A 13,669-nucleotide genomic window follows, 5' to 3' on the forward strand; every position below is an offset into this window, starting at 1 on the left:
ACTAAAGAAAACCGAGCACTGCTAAGGATCTCTTGATACAGCCTGGCCATGCCTGTCCCGGACAGTGCTGGGCTTCAAACCGTGCTGGCTCAACACAGCTGTGTAGGGAGTTCGTTATCTCCACTAAAAATCCTGCACTGAAAGACACTCAAGCTCACCACACATATACATTTTAAAAACTTCTACTACTGCCTACTAATAAGACTAAGACCAGTCTGAACCCAAGCCCACCTACCAGCTTCAGTTCCAAATTTTAATCAAAAGCCACAGCTCTGGCTCAAATTATCTTTTTTTTTTTTTTTTTAAGTAACTTGCCCAAGGCAAAACAAGCCAGACAACTGACTTTGAATTGGACTGTGAAACTCTACCATAAAGTTCTTCTGACGTGAGTAGCATTTTGATATTCAGCTCTCAAGACCAACATTATCACGCTGAGGCTTTCTGAATGTGCTTTTTCCTTTGCAGTCTTATAAGACAAGTTATCGCTGCCTCTTTAGGTCAACATTGCAATGAGGCAGCACATCCATGAAGGAAGATCGGCTCCCCACCTTTTCCTTCTTCTACATTTTACAGAAAAATGTGGTGGCAAGCAGACCTCACTAACCCCAATTAGTATGTGTTTTTAGAAATCTTTTTTAAAATCAAGCAAACAGCCTCCAAGTTCTATATCGCATCAGTACTGAGGACCCCAATCTTCCTCAGGCTCTCTAGGCTCCACTGAGACTTACATAATAAATCAAGTTACCGGACTGTTCATCTTGAAAATCTTGTTTTCCTGTTGCCATCACCTTATTTTACCTTTTTGCATGGATGTTCTCTCTCTCTCTCGCTACCATCCCCATTCAAGTTTCAAAGCATGTGAGACGCCTACCATCCTATTTTATACTTGCCAGAACTAGAAGTCATTAGGCTGGTTTAATAATACATCTTCAGAGCTATTTTTGCACCAAGCAGTACTTAAATGAAAACTATACCAAAAATCCCAGTTACTGAGCACATCCAATGCTTTTACAGGTCATTGCATTACCAAACATTGACCTAAATGCATTGCAGGAAATTAACTCACAGAGGTACGTGTGCTATAGTAACTAACTGTAAAAAAGAGTATCTTTAAACCACCATTGCTTGTTAACCATGTGGAAGTTCTTCACAATTTAACACAGTGATTCAACCAAGCTGAAAGTAAAGCTTCTGTAACCTGCAGGGAAATGTGGGAGGTAATCTAATGCTACAGAGGAGGAGTAAGATTAATAAAACTCCAATGGCCTGTATGTAAAGGAGCTATTTGTCTTTTTCTTAAAATAACCCAAACCTGGAGTTTGGCTAGGGCTCCACAACTCACATGGGCCTACCTGAAACGGCCACAAGACCTTTAACAATTTCAGTGGTGGGACCGAAAGGCTCCACTGGGACAGGTGAAAGGGAGCGATGACATCTAAGCAGTGACAAAAGGCTCCCTTTATACATCCCAAAGCAAAGAGAAGCTGACATCTAAACCAGATCAGACGATCTGTCCTCCCGAAGTGCCTATTTCTCTCCATAAACTTCAGAAGAGCCTAGAACAACAGCATCAGACACAGACAAAGCTGCAGTGGGATTCGTCTGAAGTGAAAAGTGCCAAAGCTAGACATCTTGCCAGTAGACGGCCAGTATCTGCAGCACAGCATGTCCTGGGGCTAACTGGAGCATTGGCTTAGCACTGACATGAAGGAGGGGGGCCGAAAGGACAAAAAGCACCTTTGCTAACTGACTCGAGTCCCAGCAATACCTCTTTGAAGGCACTGCACCCTAATGCCAATTCAGATAAATTCAGCTCAGGAATAGCAAAACCTTCAAGGACTAAGTTTGGACACTTGTATTCCAGGCAGGACCCTAAACCTACTGTTTCTATTAGTTTGACATCTCTGAATGTCCACAATCAGCCAGGAAGAAGCAGAAAGGGCAAGGACACGGGAGAAGACTGACAACTAAAATTCTAGTTCAATCATCTAGAAGACAGCGGTTACTCATATGCTGGCAGACTTTGCCCTAAACAGCTATGCTGTTTAAAGTCATTGAAAGCTACAATATGTAACAAGGAAAAGCAACACAAAAAATTAACACTTACAGTAACACAAAAATAAATCACCTTTCACTTTGATGCTGCACAAATGCAAGGGTATTTCAGATAAACTGGCAAATACCCTTGGTTTTAAATTAGTTTCAAGATATTCTTTGTCCCAGAGGAAGGGATTGAACAGCACTAAATTCTATATATAGCAGAAGAGCTTTTTTCTGCCTATACAGTTCTTGCACTGCTTCTTGGTCTTCAAAATCTGTATATCTACTTCAAGATCTGTTTGTATCTACTAAATCACATATGACATTAAAATGACTGTAAGTACCTTAAGGTCTTGCCTAGTTGCCAGCAGCTCAGACTCTTTCCCATAAAGGTCCAGCTGCAGCTTCTCCATGTTTTCCTTATGTTTTTCATGGGTCTTCTGTAAGTCTGCTAGCTTGACTTTCTCTGCTTTAAGCTCCTGTGCTGACAAAATAGACTGCTGTTGCAGTTTATTCTCCAGTTCTGCCTGAAACATAAGCATAGGAAGTTTCAGTCAAAGTTAGAGACAGTAAAGTAAGCTTAAACATTTCAATAAACTGCATTTCTACTGCAAGACAAAATTTTTTTTTCCACTTACAAAATAGCAGTTCCGTAATCTGATGTTTGTGATTTTACATTTAATATTTAGTTTTAAAGTTAACAACAAAATTTAATTCATGTCAAAAGACTAAGTGAAACACATTAAAACCAAACATTAAAAATCTAAATAATGTTTCCAAGTTTCCACAGACTGACTAAAGCACAAATATGATCATGTAGCATAGGGCAGCCAAAGCTGGAGCAACATTTAACAGTGCATGGCGCAGAACACAACATTCCCTAATGTTGTAAGACATCTGAACTCTTTCCATTATGGTTTATGAGTTTCATACTGTCACTCAGATAAATTCTTTTGGTATAATAAGAGAAGACTTGGTTTAAAGCTGCCATGAATGTTCCAAAACACTGTGGGGTTTGTCTAAACTACTCTCACAAAATTCTACTGCTTTACAAGAAAATGGCAGCTCTTGCCTCATAGCATGCTCCTGAAGCAAAATAAACACAATCCAGCCATTTTTATCACTTTATTGAAACTCAATTCCTACAGAATTCATATTTCAGCACTGGTTCTTTTTACTTTATTGTTGTTGTTGTTGATGTTGTTTCTGTCTCCAACAGCATCTGAAGACCTTGTTTCCACATCCTAACCTTATCATTTCCAACTAGACTACAGCAAACAGCTGTTTATCACAAAGTTATTGACATAAAAGCTGCAGCGTTTATCAGAGAAATTTACATTAGTTTTCTTAAAGGAGTAAGAGAGGCCAGTCTTACCTTTTCTAAAAGGGCAGTTTTTAATTCAGCTTGCAGTGTCTCACTATGTTTTTTCTTCTGCTCAAAAGATTCCTTTAACTCTCTCAGCTTTCCCTGGAGATGTTGCTCACTTTTTTCTTTCTCCTTCAGAAGACCCTGAATTTCCAGTACTTGCGCTCGTGCTGAATCAAGTTCTATCGACAACTGCTTAGAAATCTATATTCAAAAATATTAAATAACTGTATCTAATTTTAATTTAATTCACTATTTGTACATGCTGTAGTGTGTGAAACTGCCTATTGAACTGTGTGGATGACAAATTACCTAGTTCAAAAAGCAAACAGACAACTTCACAGATTAAAAACTAGTCGAAGCTGTTAAAGTTGAAGATACAGCTTTAGGAAATCAGCTCCCAAAAGACTGCTAGAAGTTGGGGAGAATCCCCTGATTGTAGGAACCTGAAAGCTTTGCCCTACTCTACTTTTCTCTAGGCATCTGCTGCTTTCCTCTGCCAGAGACCAGATGCTAAGCTATACCTTTCTTACAATCCAGTATGCCCACTCTTACGTTTTTACAAAGAGTTGCAGATTATTTGCAGGAAACCGTTTCCAAGCACGGTACTGTTATTTCCTGTACATAGAACCAGACCGTCCCACAGTGCCGCTGCTGCTACCTTCTGCTTCAGAGCTAGCTGATTGAACACTGGCAAGTAGATTTTGAGAGCTACAGTAACACATTAAAATCATCTGTTATTCCCAGTTTCCTACACCTTAGAGCAATTGCAGTCTTTTTTCACCATTCAAAATTAAGAGTAGGCAACTCTTCTCAAGCCAGCAGTGGTCTGGGCTCTCCTGCTGCTGACTGCAGCAGATACCAAACTCATCCTCCTGCCCTTGCCCCAGAGGAGCACAGTGCTTCTGCTGAACGAGAGAGGAGCCAGGGCGGCAGCAGCAGTAGTCACAGAGCAATCGCCATCGCACCTCCACATCCACAAACCCTCTTCCAGGCAGTAAGAGTCCATCACAGCGCATCAAACTGCGTCCACTGATTGTACCTCTTCTGATTCCTTTAGGAAACGGCTGACAGCTTGGGTAAAGAAATCCACAAAAGCGGATTTGGCCTTCAGGCTGCCAGCTGGACTACATGATTTTGCAGCCTGAATGCTCATCTTTAAAAAAGAAGTGGTCCTTATGCAGTCACACGTAAGTGACTTAACACAAGTCTGCAAAAGCAACTAAATCCTTCAAGGATATCTGAAAAATATCCTGTGAACCACACAGAGAACGTACTGATTAGGTCTGAGACTGAAACAGATCTAAGGATATGAGATAACAACTTTTATTGTATGAAAAAAAATGAGGACATGGTAATACCAAGTAGCTGTTTCACTAATGAAAAAACCTGAAGGGCTAAAATCCCCTAAGGTATGCGAGGCACAGAAGTGAGGATTAAAACTTGTATTTTAAAGCTTCATATTAACATCTAGGAAATTTTTGGTATCACCTTATTTCCTTATATCCACACCTTATATCACCTTTTAGTAAGACCTTAGTGCCCCAGGTAGATTACAATTTGAGAACTGCATCCTCTTTATCTCTCCATCAGTCCCAGCACATGAAACTGAAAACAAACCTTTTAAACATTCATTGTTATTGGTTTCCAGATTTTTGAAACTAAGCGGACAGCTTACCCCCTCCTTTTTTTCCAGTGAGTTTTTCAATTCATTCCTCTCTTTAGCTACGGACTCTGTTTGTAGCTGGAGCTGGTGTTTTGCTTCTTGACAAGATTTTTCCTAAAAAACATACGACAAGGAAATATTCCTGTGAGCTTCTAAGACCAGGTACCCGGTATTTTTGCAGGATCTACAAAGCCTTGAAAACTAATGCTTTCCTTCTCAGTTGCAGACATATTTTCAGCTCAAAACTTCAACAGTGGTAAATCTGAACACAGCTGATACCCCGTACTAAGAAATGCAGCCCTGTGCCAAAGAATTTTTCTGATTAGGGATAGTCTCCCTGTTCAAAGCTGCTGTTGGCAGCCCTTCTCCTTCTTGTGGGAAACAGTAGGCTCATTGCTCTCCTCAGGATCCAAAATTTCTTGATGTTCTAAAACTCACGAGCAAGTACATTTGGGGGACTTGTATGCAAATACAATTACATTTTTAAGCCCAAATACTATGCACTTAAGACAGTGGCGAGCCTCCAAATGACTACAGAATTAGAAGCAGAATCTGGACTCCTATCTTTAAGTCTAAATTGGGGAGAAAATCCTTCAAGTTTTTAGCAGAAACAAATATTTAAACAGCAGTAACTAAGTAAAGCAAACAAAAAGGCTTATCTTAAAAAGGTGAAAGAGTAAAGGAAAAAATGTTATTTTTAACTAGGACCAGAATTTTTTTTAGATCGAAATAAAAGCACCTCTGACCGGGTTCTGGGAAACGGTGACATGTAAGATGAGAAAGGAACGAGAAAGACACCCCTACCATGTCTGAGGCATGGGTGTCAGAACAACTGTACAAGAAAATCTATAAAACATGTATTCATATAGTGCCCATTCGTATCACCAACAAAGCAAAAGAGGCAAGAAAAAGGTGTATTTTAAGGCTAGTAAGAGTTCACTTTCTTTACCATAATAGGCTACTCTGGTGACCAAGCACTTGTTACACCGCCACTCATGAGACCTTTCTGAAACTCAAATAATTCTAGTACTCTGACAATACCTTAAGCTAGGCATCTCCCCAAACAACAGACAACTGTTTCTCTGCCTGCAGTACGCAGCCTTCCAGCATGCCCAGACAAGTGCACAGAAAGGTTCTATGTACAAAGACTCCAGAAAGGAAACTAAAATGGCCTCAGAAAAATAACATTTCTTCAATACGGTGGCACTCTAGCAAAGGGTTTATAACTTTGTGCTGTCATAATAAGGCTGATGTATTTTTAAAAAGGGGGACATTTCCCATCAAACCATTTCACCAGTTGTCTCCATTTAGTTTCTTCACCATATTAAAGGCATGCAGCAAGAAAAAGGGATCCTGTTGTGCGATATGATTGATGTTTACTACTGTAAACATCCAGACAAAAATTTAAGGTAGGACACATGTATGAGCTACTAAAAATCAAAATTTGTTTCTCCTTAAGGCAATTAATTTCCATGCATTGTCATTGCATGTACACTGTTTTCAGACAGAAAGCAAAGTCATTTTATCAGACTGTAAATACACCAAACTTAATGTCTAATGAAAGAAACCACTAACCATTTCTGCCACAGCAGCTTTTCCTTTTTGTATTTCTTTTTCTAATTCCTCCTTTTTTTTTTTGAAGGATTCAGAACTTTTCGAGAGCTTGTCTTTGGTAGCTGTAAGGTCCTTTAATAGAGTATCCTTCTCTAATTTCACTTGTTGGAGCTCTGATGTTGCTGCTTGCATTTTACAGTCTAATTCCTTGAGTTGTTTACTTGTATCTTGATTTGATTTCTCAAGGTTTTGTTTCAGGCTGGCCTTCTCCTCCTCTTGCTTTGAAATTTGCTGTTTCGCTTGTTCAAGGGCCTCAGATTTCTTCTGCAAATCCAATTTAGCATTAGACATCCTGCAAATAGAAACAGAATTTTCTTTTTTTTAATTCTTCTTCACAGGTTCTTTTGTATCATTAAATACCTCTATTGTTTCATATATTAACTGTAGAACTACTTCAAAACATAGCTTTTTCACCCAGAGCATGGGCATTTTGTCTCTCCAATGAAGACATGCCAGCAACTCTAAAAACTATTTTGAGATGGATTTTTATTCCTCAAGTATAATGTACAGAAACTATCCCTTTGCTGCTTATGCATAAATTGCAAATTAGTCTTTGAAAAAAGTTGCAGAGCTGTGGATATTTAAAGATGGACCTCACTACATCAAATTGTTCAGATATTTAGCTGACAACAAGCACAGTGAATAAATTGAAGTGTATTGAATCACAGCAGTCAGTGATTCACATGAGACAACATGGCAGATGGAGTCTGCATGGCATATAGAGTGAAAGAAAACAGGTGGGATAAAACTCAGTTCTCAGAGCAGAGGGAACACATCACTTATCTATGATTTGAAGAAATCACAGGAGAGAACAGCAAAATCTCAACTCTAGTCCAAAGCACTCTGGTTTTACGTCTGACTTTGAAAAGTACTATAACAAAGGAAATGCATACGCTTCTCTTGCTGCTTCAAGTTGTTTACTCAGTTCTGCTGTTCGGAGGTCTAATTCTGTAGATTGCTGTCGCTGCTGCTGTAACTCCTGAAGAGCTTGTTCTTTGCTTGCTTTAGCATCAAGAATGTCAGCTTCAAGTTTCTGAGAGAGAAAAATAAAAAGTTAGAGCCATCAGAATACAACCAACAAAATAAAAACAATAATAAAAAGAAGTCATCTAGTCTGTGAGTAGCAGTCTTTACTGTAGAAAGCAGTCACAATTCCCACACATCGCCTCCCTATTTCATTAGTTTGCTATTTATCTTTCATTATTTAGTTCCTGCAAATCTCTTGCTCCTCCAGAACTGAACTATTTTGGTAAAACGTTCTGAAGTCATCTTTAAATTAAAGGCCAAGCAGCCATTTTACTGCAAAATAATAGATTAAAAGCTGGATCTGTAAAGAGCTTATCCAAAACACCTATACAAAAAAAGGCCATACACAGTGCTCAGCTTTGGGGCTGGGTTCTCAGCCACCATCAAGTAGTTTCAGCAGTTTCAAATGACTGCTGATTTACATATCCCAAGAACTCTGCCATTCTTTATAACAAAAACAAAGACATGAACTACAGCTGTGAAGAAACCCTGTGCTCGCCTGGAAGAGGTTTTGGTGGTTTTTTTTTTTCCCAAAGGTATTTGTTCATTTACATGGAGTATAAAGAACACAGGAGTCTTCAGCAAATGGGCACTGCTTAGACTCTTCAACACACTAGCTGTTTTACAGGCACTTCTGCTTTCATGCAGTGGCCATAAAACAAAATGGCCAAGTTTCTCCAAGAAAATTCCCGAGGGCTTTTTGTTTTCTATTTTTTTTTCTATTTTTTTTAAATACCATGCATTCAACGGGAACAATCCCAAAGAATGGTGATGACGCCAAGATTTTACACAGAATTGCATTCCTGTTGACAGCATCAACAACCCTGCTCAGTTTCACACTTCAGCTACCGGGAACCTCGTAAAATCTTGTGCAAGCAAGCACTGTATTCCTCCCAAGCATTTGTGTCTGTTGGTTACTTGTGAAACTTTAGCAAAAGGATGAAAAATAAAAGCACAAATCAAAGTGGGCAGAGAAAAAAAACAGCATGCAAAAGAAGAGAGATGGAAGCACAAAATAATTATGCTGACAATGCAAATGTATGACAGCATTATTTTTTAATAGCATTAGATTTAAAATTTCATATGGGGAAAACAATCTTCCTTCTCTTCTATAGTGCACATAAGCTAGGAAAACCACTGAACTCAGTCTTGAGCATATATACTGCAAATCTCCCTCAAAACAGACAGACAACACTGCAAAACCAATTCTGCATTGCTCCTAAGATCCCTGTATCATATCCTTTTATATATTGTGAATTTTGACTACCAAGAATTCAAAAAAAATACTGAACAAAGGTTAAAGCCCACATTTAAAAGCTCTCAAGCATTAGGACTCATTCATATCCTTAACTGAAAAAACTAGTATCTCAAAACACCAAAAGGTTCTGCAAACCTGCCAGAATTATGTGCACTGTAGAAGAAAAACTGATTCCAGAACTGGAATGCAAAACTGAAGATCAAGTTAGAGGAAAAATACTGATAAATAAATCTTGATAAAAAGCCTCTGTAGAAGCCTACTGGAAGGCTTTAGAAATAAATTAAACCAGACAGGTAGTGTTAACTTGGGCTAACCAATGTAACACGTATTCCCTGCTACCACTTGTAAAGTGTATAAGCTTGAACTTGAAGATTCTAATTTTGGGATGTATTTGTGTTCCCTCTTATAACACTTTCCAGGCAGCACAGAGGTTGGTAGAAGCACACATACAGGAAAATGACAGTATAGTGGCAATGTCCTAAGCCTATCTTCTTAGTGTGCTAGCATGGAAGAAGAGGAGAATAGGATTAAACAGTGGATCAGGAAACACTAGTGAAAAAGAAAACCTACAAATCCTTCCCCCATAATTTGAGCACAGCTTTTATCACATACTACCGAACAGCAGAGAACATCAGTTTCTGTAAGCTCAGATACTGAATTCAATACAAACCTTAAGCTGTCCCTCTAGCTCTTCAGTTTTCTGTTCTAAATAAAGATGTTTCTCCTTGTACTCTTTAAGATTGGCTTCCAGCTGAGCACAGTATTCCTGCTTGTCATTTAGCTTAGCTGTAACCTGATCCAACTGAACGCTGACCTTATTTAACTCCTGAGGTAAAATAAAAATACAAGGTTGTTAGTTTTTAAATAAATTCCAAAAATGACTAATGTCATATATGCTTTAAATGATCTAATATGTTCAAATTAAAAAGGAAAATAATGTTTCTTTTTTATTCTGAGGGACAGGAAATTGAGAGGGGAAACAAACGTGCAAAAATTCTCTCTGTTAAACTGATGAAATTTCTTTTGAAGCCTCAATATTCCTCTCAAACATTACAGGCTGTGGGCTATATCTTAACAAAGGTGTTTTAAGTTATAAATGAAAGAGGAATTGTAGATAATAAATACACTAGATCCTGCAGTTTGCATAACATTAAGTAGGAAGTAACACTACAAAACCTTAGAGAAATTTTTTGCTGTCTTCATGAAATCAAGCACCATCGAAGAGGAAAGCCAACACCATGGAAACAGTCAGTTCTCCACATACCAGAGATGATTTCAAACCATTTTGTTCAACACAAAACAATGTAATTTCCGCAAGAGACACGAACACATTCACCTAGTAACCACCATGATGACATCTACATCAAAGCTCGCTGCTCTCCAACCAAGCTGATTTATTTAATTATTAATCAATTATTTAATAGTTGCAAAAAGAGGTCTTCTGTTTACAGCAATTAATTACATTCCCACGCTAAAAAATGGTGCTATGTTAGCTGGATGTTTCTATGAAGACCACAGCAGCACCAATTCTAACAATGCAAATATTTGATTCAGCAGCCAGTGGAATGCTTCACTAGGATTAACACACATTAAAACATGCAATTTTAACAACAGCCTTTTGTTTTTTTGTGTCAGTTGGCACACGGATAATTATTTCTGAGTTCAGGCATCTGATTCTGAATTTATCTGAATCTGCAATAACAGTTAAGAGTTTTCACTTTTACGCAGTGCATTCTACAATCTTTTCTTCATAATATACAGGTAAAAATTGAATTATAGCCCAATAGGACAGCTTAGATTCTGAACCATAATCGTACAGGAAGGAGTAGATTCCCAAGTAAATTCTTTACACTGCAAAATATATCTGGTCCAGATTACAGCAAAAAGAACTGAATACATATCACATGGTTAAAATATCCTAAGTCACGATTTCTAAATGCGTATTCACATTTGTTTAGTTTGTAAACAGACTATTCTTAGGTTTTTAAGTAGTTTTTTAGGTAACACAGAAACTTTATGTTTATATGTTGCTTATAACCTGTTGCTTATCTTGCAGTGCGTGCTGGGCAGTGTCCAGATGATTCTGAAGATCCGCTCTTTGAGCAGCTTTCGATGCTTCTGCTGAAAGTAGCAATTCAGTCTTTGCTTTTACCTGAAAGGCAAGTTGTATTTCGCTAAAACATCTATTTTACCCTAAGTCATTTTAATTTTTTTATAGTCATCAGTAAGTTTAATAGTAACATCAGTAGCTTTCATGTGCTAGTGTAAAAAAAAAAAAAAAAAGGAAGAAAGATTTTCAAATTTAGACAAATATCAGGATTTTAAGCCAAAGTGAGTTCTTACTTTGAGCTGAAAAAAACAGACAAAACAAAAAAAAAACCCAAAACAAACCACCAGTCCCACTCACCATCTACTCTAGGAAAATATTTTTACTTACTAACAAGGAACAATGGGATATACTTACTGCATTCACACACGTATACATTGGTAACCTCAGACTACGCACACATTTAAGACCCTCCAAAATTTTTAAAAGCAAAAAGAATAAGAAACAACAAAAATATGCTTCCACATGCATACTATCTTTCTCTGCTCCTACCTGCCTGTTAGGGAACAGCCTTCCTTCCTTCCAAAACACTCAGCAGGGGTTTGGATGGCTAATCATTACAAATACAGCAAGAGGTGCTTGAGGACAGATTTTCCCAACTCAGTTGTGAACTTTGGGGGGTTTTAAATTAAAAAAACAAACCAAACCAAACCAACCAACCAAACCAAAACCAGAAAAACCCAATAGAGACAAAAAAAACAACAAAAAAACCAACACTTGCTATCTATTGCTATTCTGAATGCACTTACATTTTCCTCAGTTTTATCTGCCTTATTCTACATTATTGATCTGCTAGTAGAAACATGCAATTTTTCCTCAATTGCTTTGTACATTCTCTGGAGAGAATACAGAATTCACAAGCAGGATTTACCATCACCAGACAGTATAGAGTTCCTTTACCTGTACATCAAGTTGTGATACTTTCTCTTTACTTTCATTTAGCTGGCTGGTTAGTTCAGTGATGTTTGCTTCCAGGGAAAGCACACGGTCTTGAGCAGCTCTTAGATGTGCCTTTTGCTCCTGCACTTGCTCATGCAAATTCTCTTGGGCTTGTTTATGACTTTCTGATTGATTCTTCAGCTTCTCTGTCAGCTGAGTTACCTGCAGTGAAAGGAGGTAAGGAGAAGAGAAGCCTAGAAAAGCATGTCCAAGGAAGTCATATATCTTTTAAATTTTAGCATGTCTTATCATGGCTCTGGAGACTCAACACTACCACATTGCTTTTTCTGAACTATTACAGTAAAGTTATATTGTACACAATACCACAATTTAAATAGGTTACCAGTGGAAAATGTAAGCAAAAGGGAATCATCAATTTGGCCCTATTGTAATAAAACCAAAATACTAAAGAGACAACAGATGCAGGCTAAACTGAATTGTGGTGTTGAAAGTAGGAATTAAGCCTCTTTTTAAAATAAGAAAAACAAACATGTATATGTATCCAAAAATTATTTGTAAGTACATATTACTAGCATATTGTCGTGGTTTAACCCCAGCCAGCAACTAAGTACCAGGCAGCTGCTCATTCACCTCCCCCTCACCCAGTGGGATGGGGGAGAGAATTGGGACAAAAAAAAAGGTAAAACTGGGGAGTTGAGATAAGAACAGTTTAGTAGAACAGAAAGGAAGAAGAAACTAATAATGACAACAACAACAATAATAAAATTACAATAATAATAAAAGGATTGGAATATACAAAACAAGTGATGCACAGTGACATTGCTCACCACTCACCGACTGATGACCAGTTAGTTCCTGAGCAACGATCCAGCCCGCAGGCCAACTGCCCCCCAGTTTATATACTGGACATGATGTCCCATGGTATGTAATACCCCTTTGGCCAGTTTGGGTCAGCTCTCCTGGCTGTGTCCCCTCCCAACTTCTTGTGCCCCTCCAGTGTTCTCACTGGCTGAGCATGAGAAGCTGAAAAATCCTTGACTTGGTATAAACACTACTCAGCCAAAACTGAAAACATCAGTGTGTTATCAACATTCTTCTCATACTGAACCCAAAACACAACAATATACCACCTACTAGAAAGAAAATTAACTCTATCCCAGCTGAAAACAGGACACATATGTACATAGGAAACATCTAGGAATTCTTTCCCCTATGCTGATAGCAAGGAAGACACCAAAAGGCAAGTCCTGTGAAATTTACAATAAGATCTTTACAGTAAGTATCAAAGAAACAGCAAACTACAGAAAAGATTAGTGTCATATCTGATGATAGAAAAAATGGAAACAAGATTCAATAATTAGAATGAAAGAAAGGAAACAAATCTCTGAGTTCTTACCTGTATTTGCAATGCATGGTTTTTCTCTTGCAGCTGGTTAAGAACTGCAGTTTCTCCTTCACCAGCTTGAATTTTTGCATATAAGTCCTCTCTTTCTTTTTCCAGCAGAGAGATGTTTTCCTTGCTTTTTTGAAGCAAAGCCTCAAGATTTTGAATTTTTTGGTCCTTATCTCCAATTTGTCGTAGTACTTGCTCCAAATCATTCTAGAAAATCGCATAACAGCTTCCTTAATTATAAGGACCTTAGAAGTTATTCCTAATGCATAAAATGTTGGATAAATTTATTAAACATCTTC

General features: G+C 38.0%; 1 protein-coding gene across 1 annotated transcript in view; it reads right to left on the minus strand.

The window, feature by feature from the left end:
• Nucleotides 1-13,669, minus strand: part of EEA1 (early endosome antigen 1) — a 70,399-nt gene that overhangs the window by 10,601 nt on the left and 46,129 nt on the right. The window contains exons 14-22 of the mRNA XM_010561979.1: nucleotides 13,374-13,577; nucleotides 11,978-12,178; nucleotides 11,009-11,122; nucleotides 9,641-9,796; nucleotides 7,580-7,719; nucleotides 6,648-6,978; nucleotides 5,085-5,186; nucleotides 3,416-3,610; nucleotides 2,385-2,567 (exon numbers count right to left, since the gene is read on the minus strand). Coding sequence (XP_010560281.1) covers nucleotides 2,385-2,567; nucleotides 3,416-3,610; nucleotides 5,085-5,186; nucleotides 6,648-6,978; nucleotides 7,580-7,719; nucleotides 9,641-9,796; nucleotides 11,009-11,122; nucleotides 11,978-12,178; nucleotides 13,374-13,577 — 1,626 coding nt within the window. The remainder of the gene's footprint in view (nucleotides 1-2,384; nucleotides 2,568-3,415; nucleotides 3,611-5,084; nucleotides 5,187-6,647; nucleotides 6,979-7,579; nucleotides 7,720-9,640; nucleotides 9,797-11,008; nucleotides 11,123-11,977; nucleotides 12,179-13,373; nucleotides 13,578-13,669) is intronic.

This window comes from Haliaeetus leucocephalus, unplaced genomic scaffold (assembly GCF_000737465.1).
Source record: "Haliaeetus leucocephalus isolate CR32 unplaced genomic scaffold, Haliaeetus_leucocephalus-4.0 Scaffold151, whole genome shotgun sequence".
Taxonomy (NCBI): domain Eukaryota; kingdom Metazoa; phylum Chordata; class Aves; order Accipitriformes; family Accipitridae; genus Haliaeetus; species Haliaeetus leucocephalus.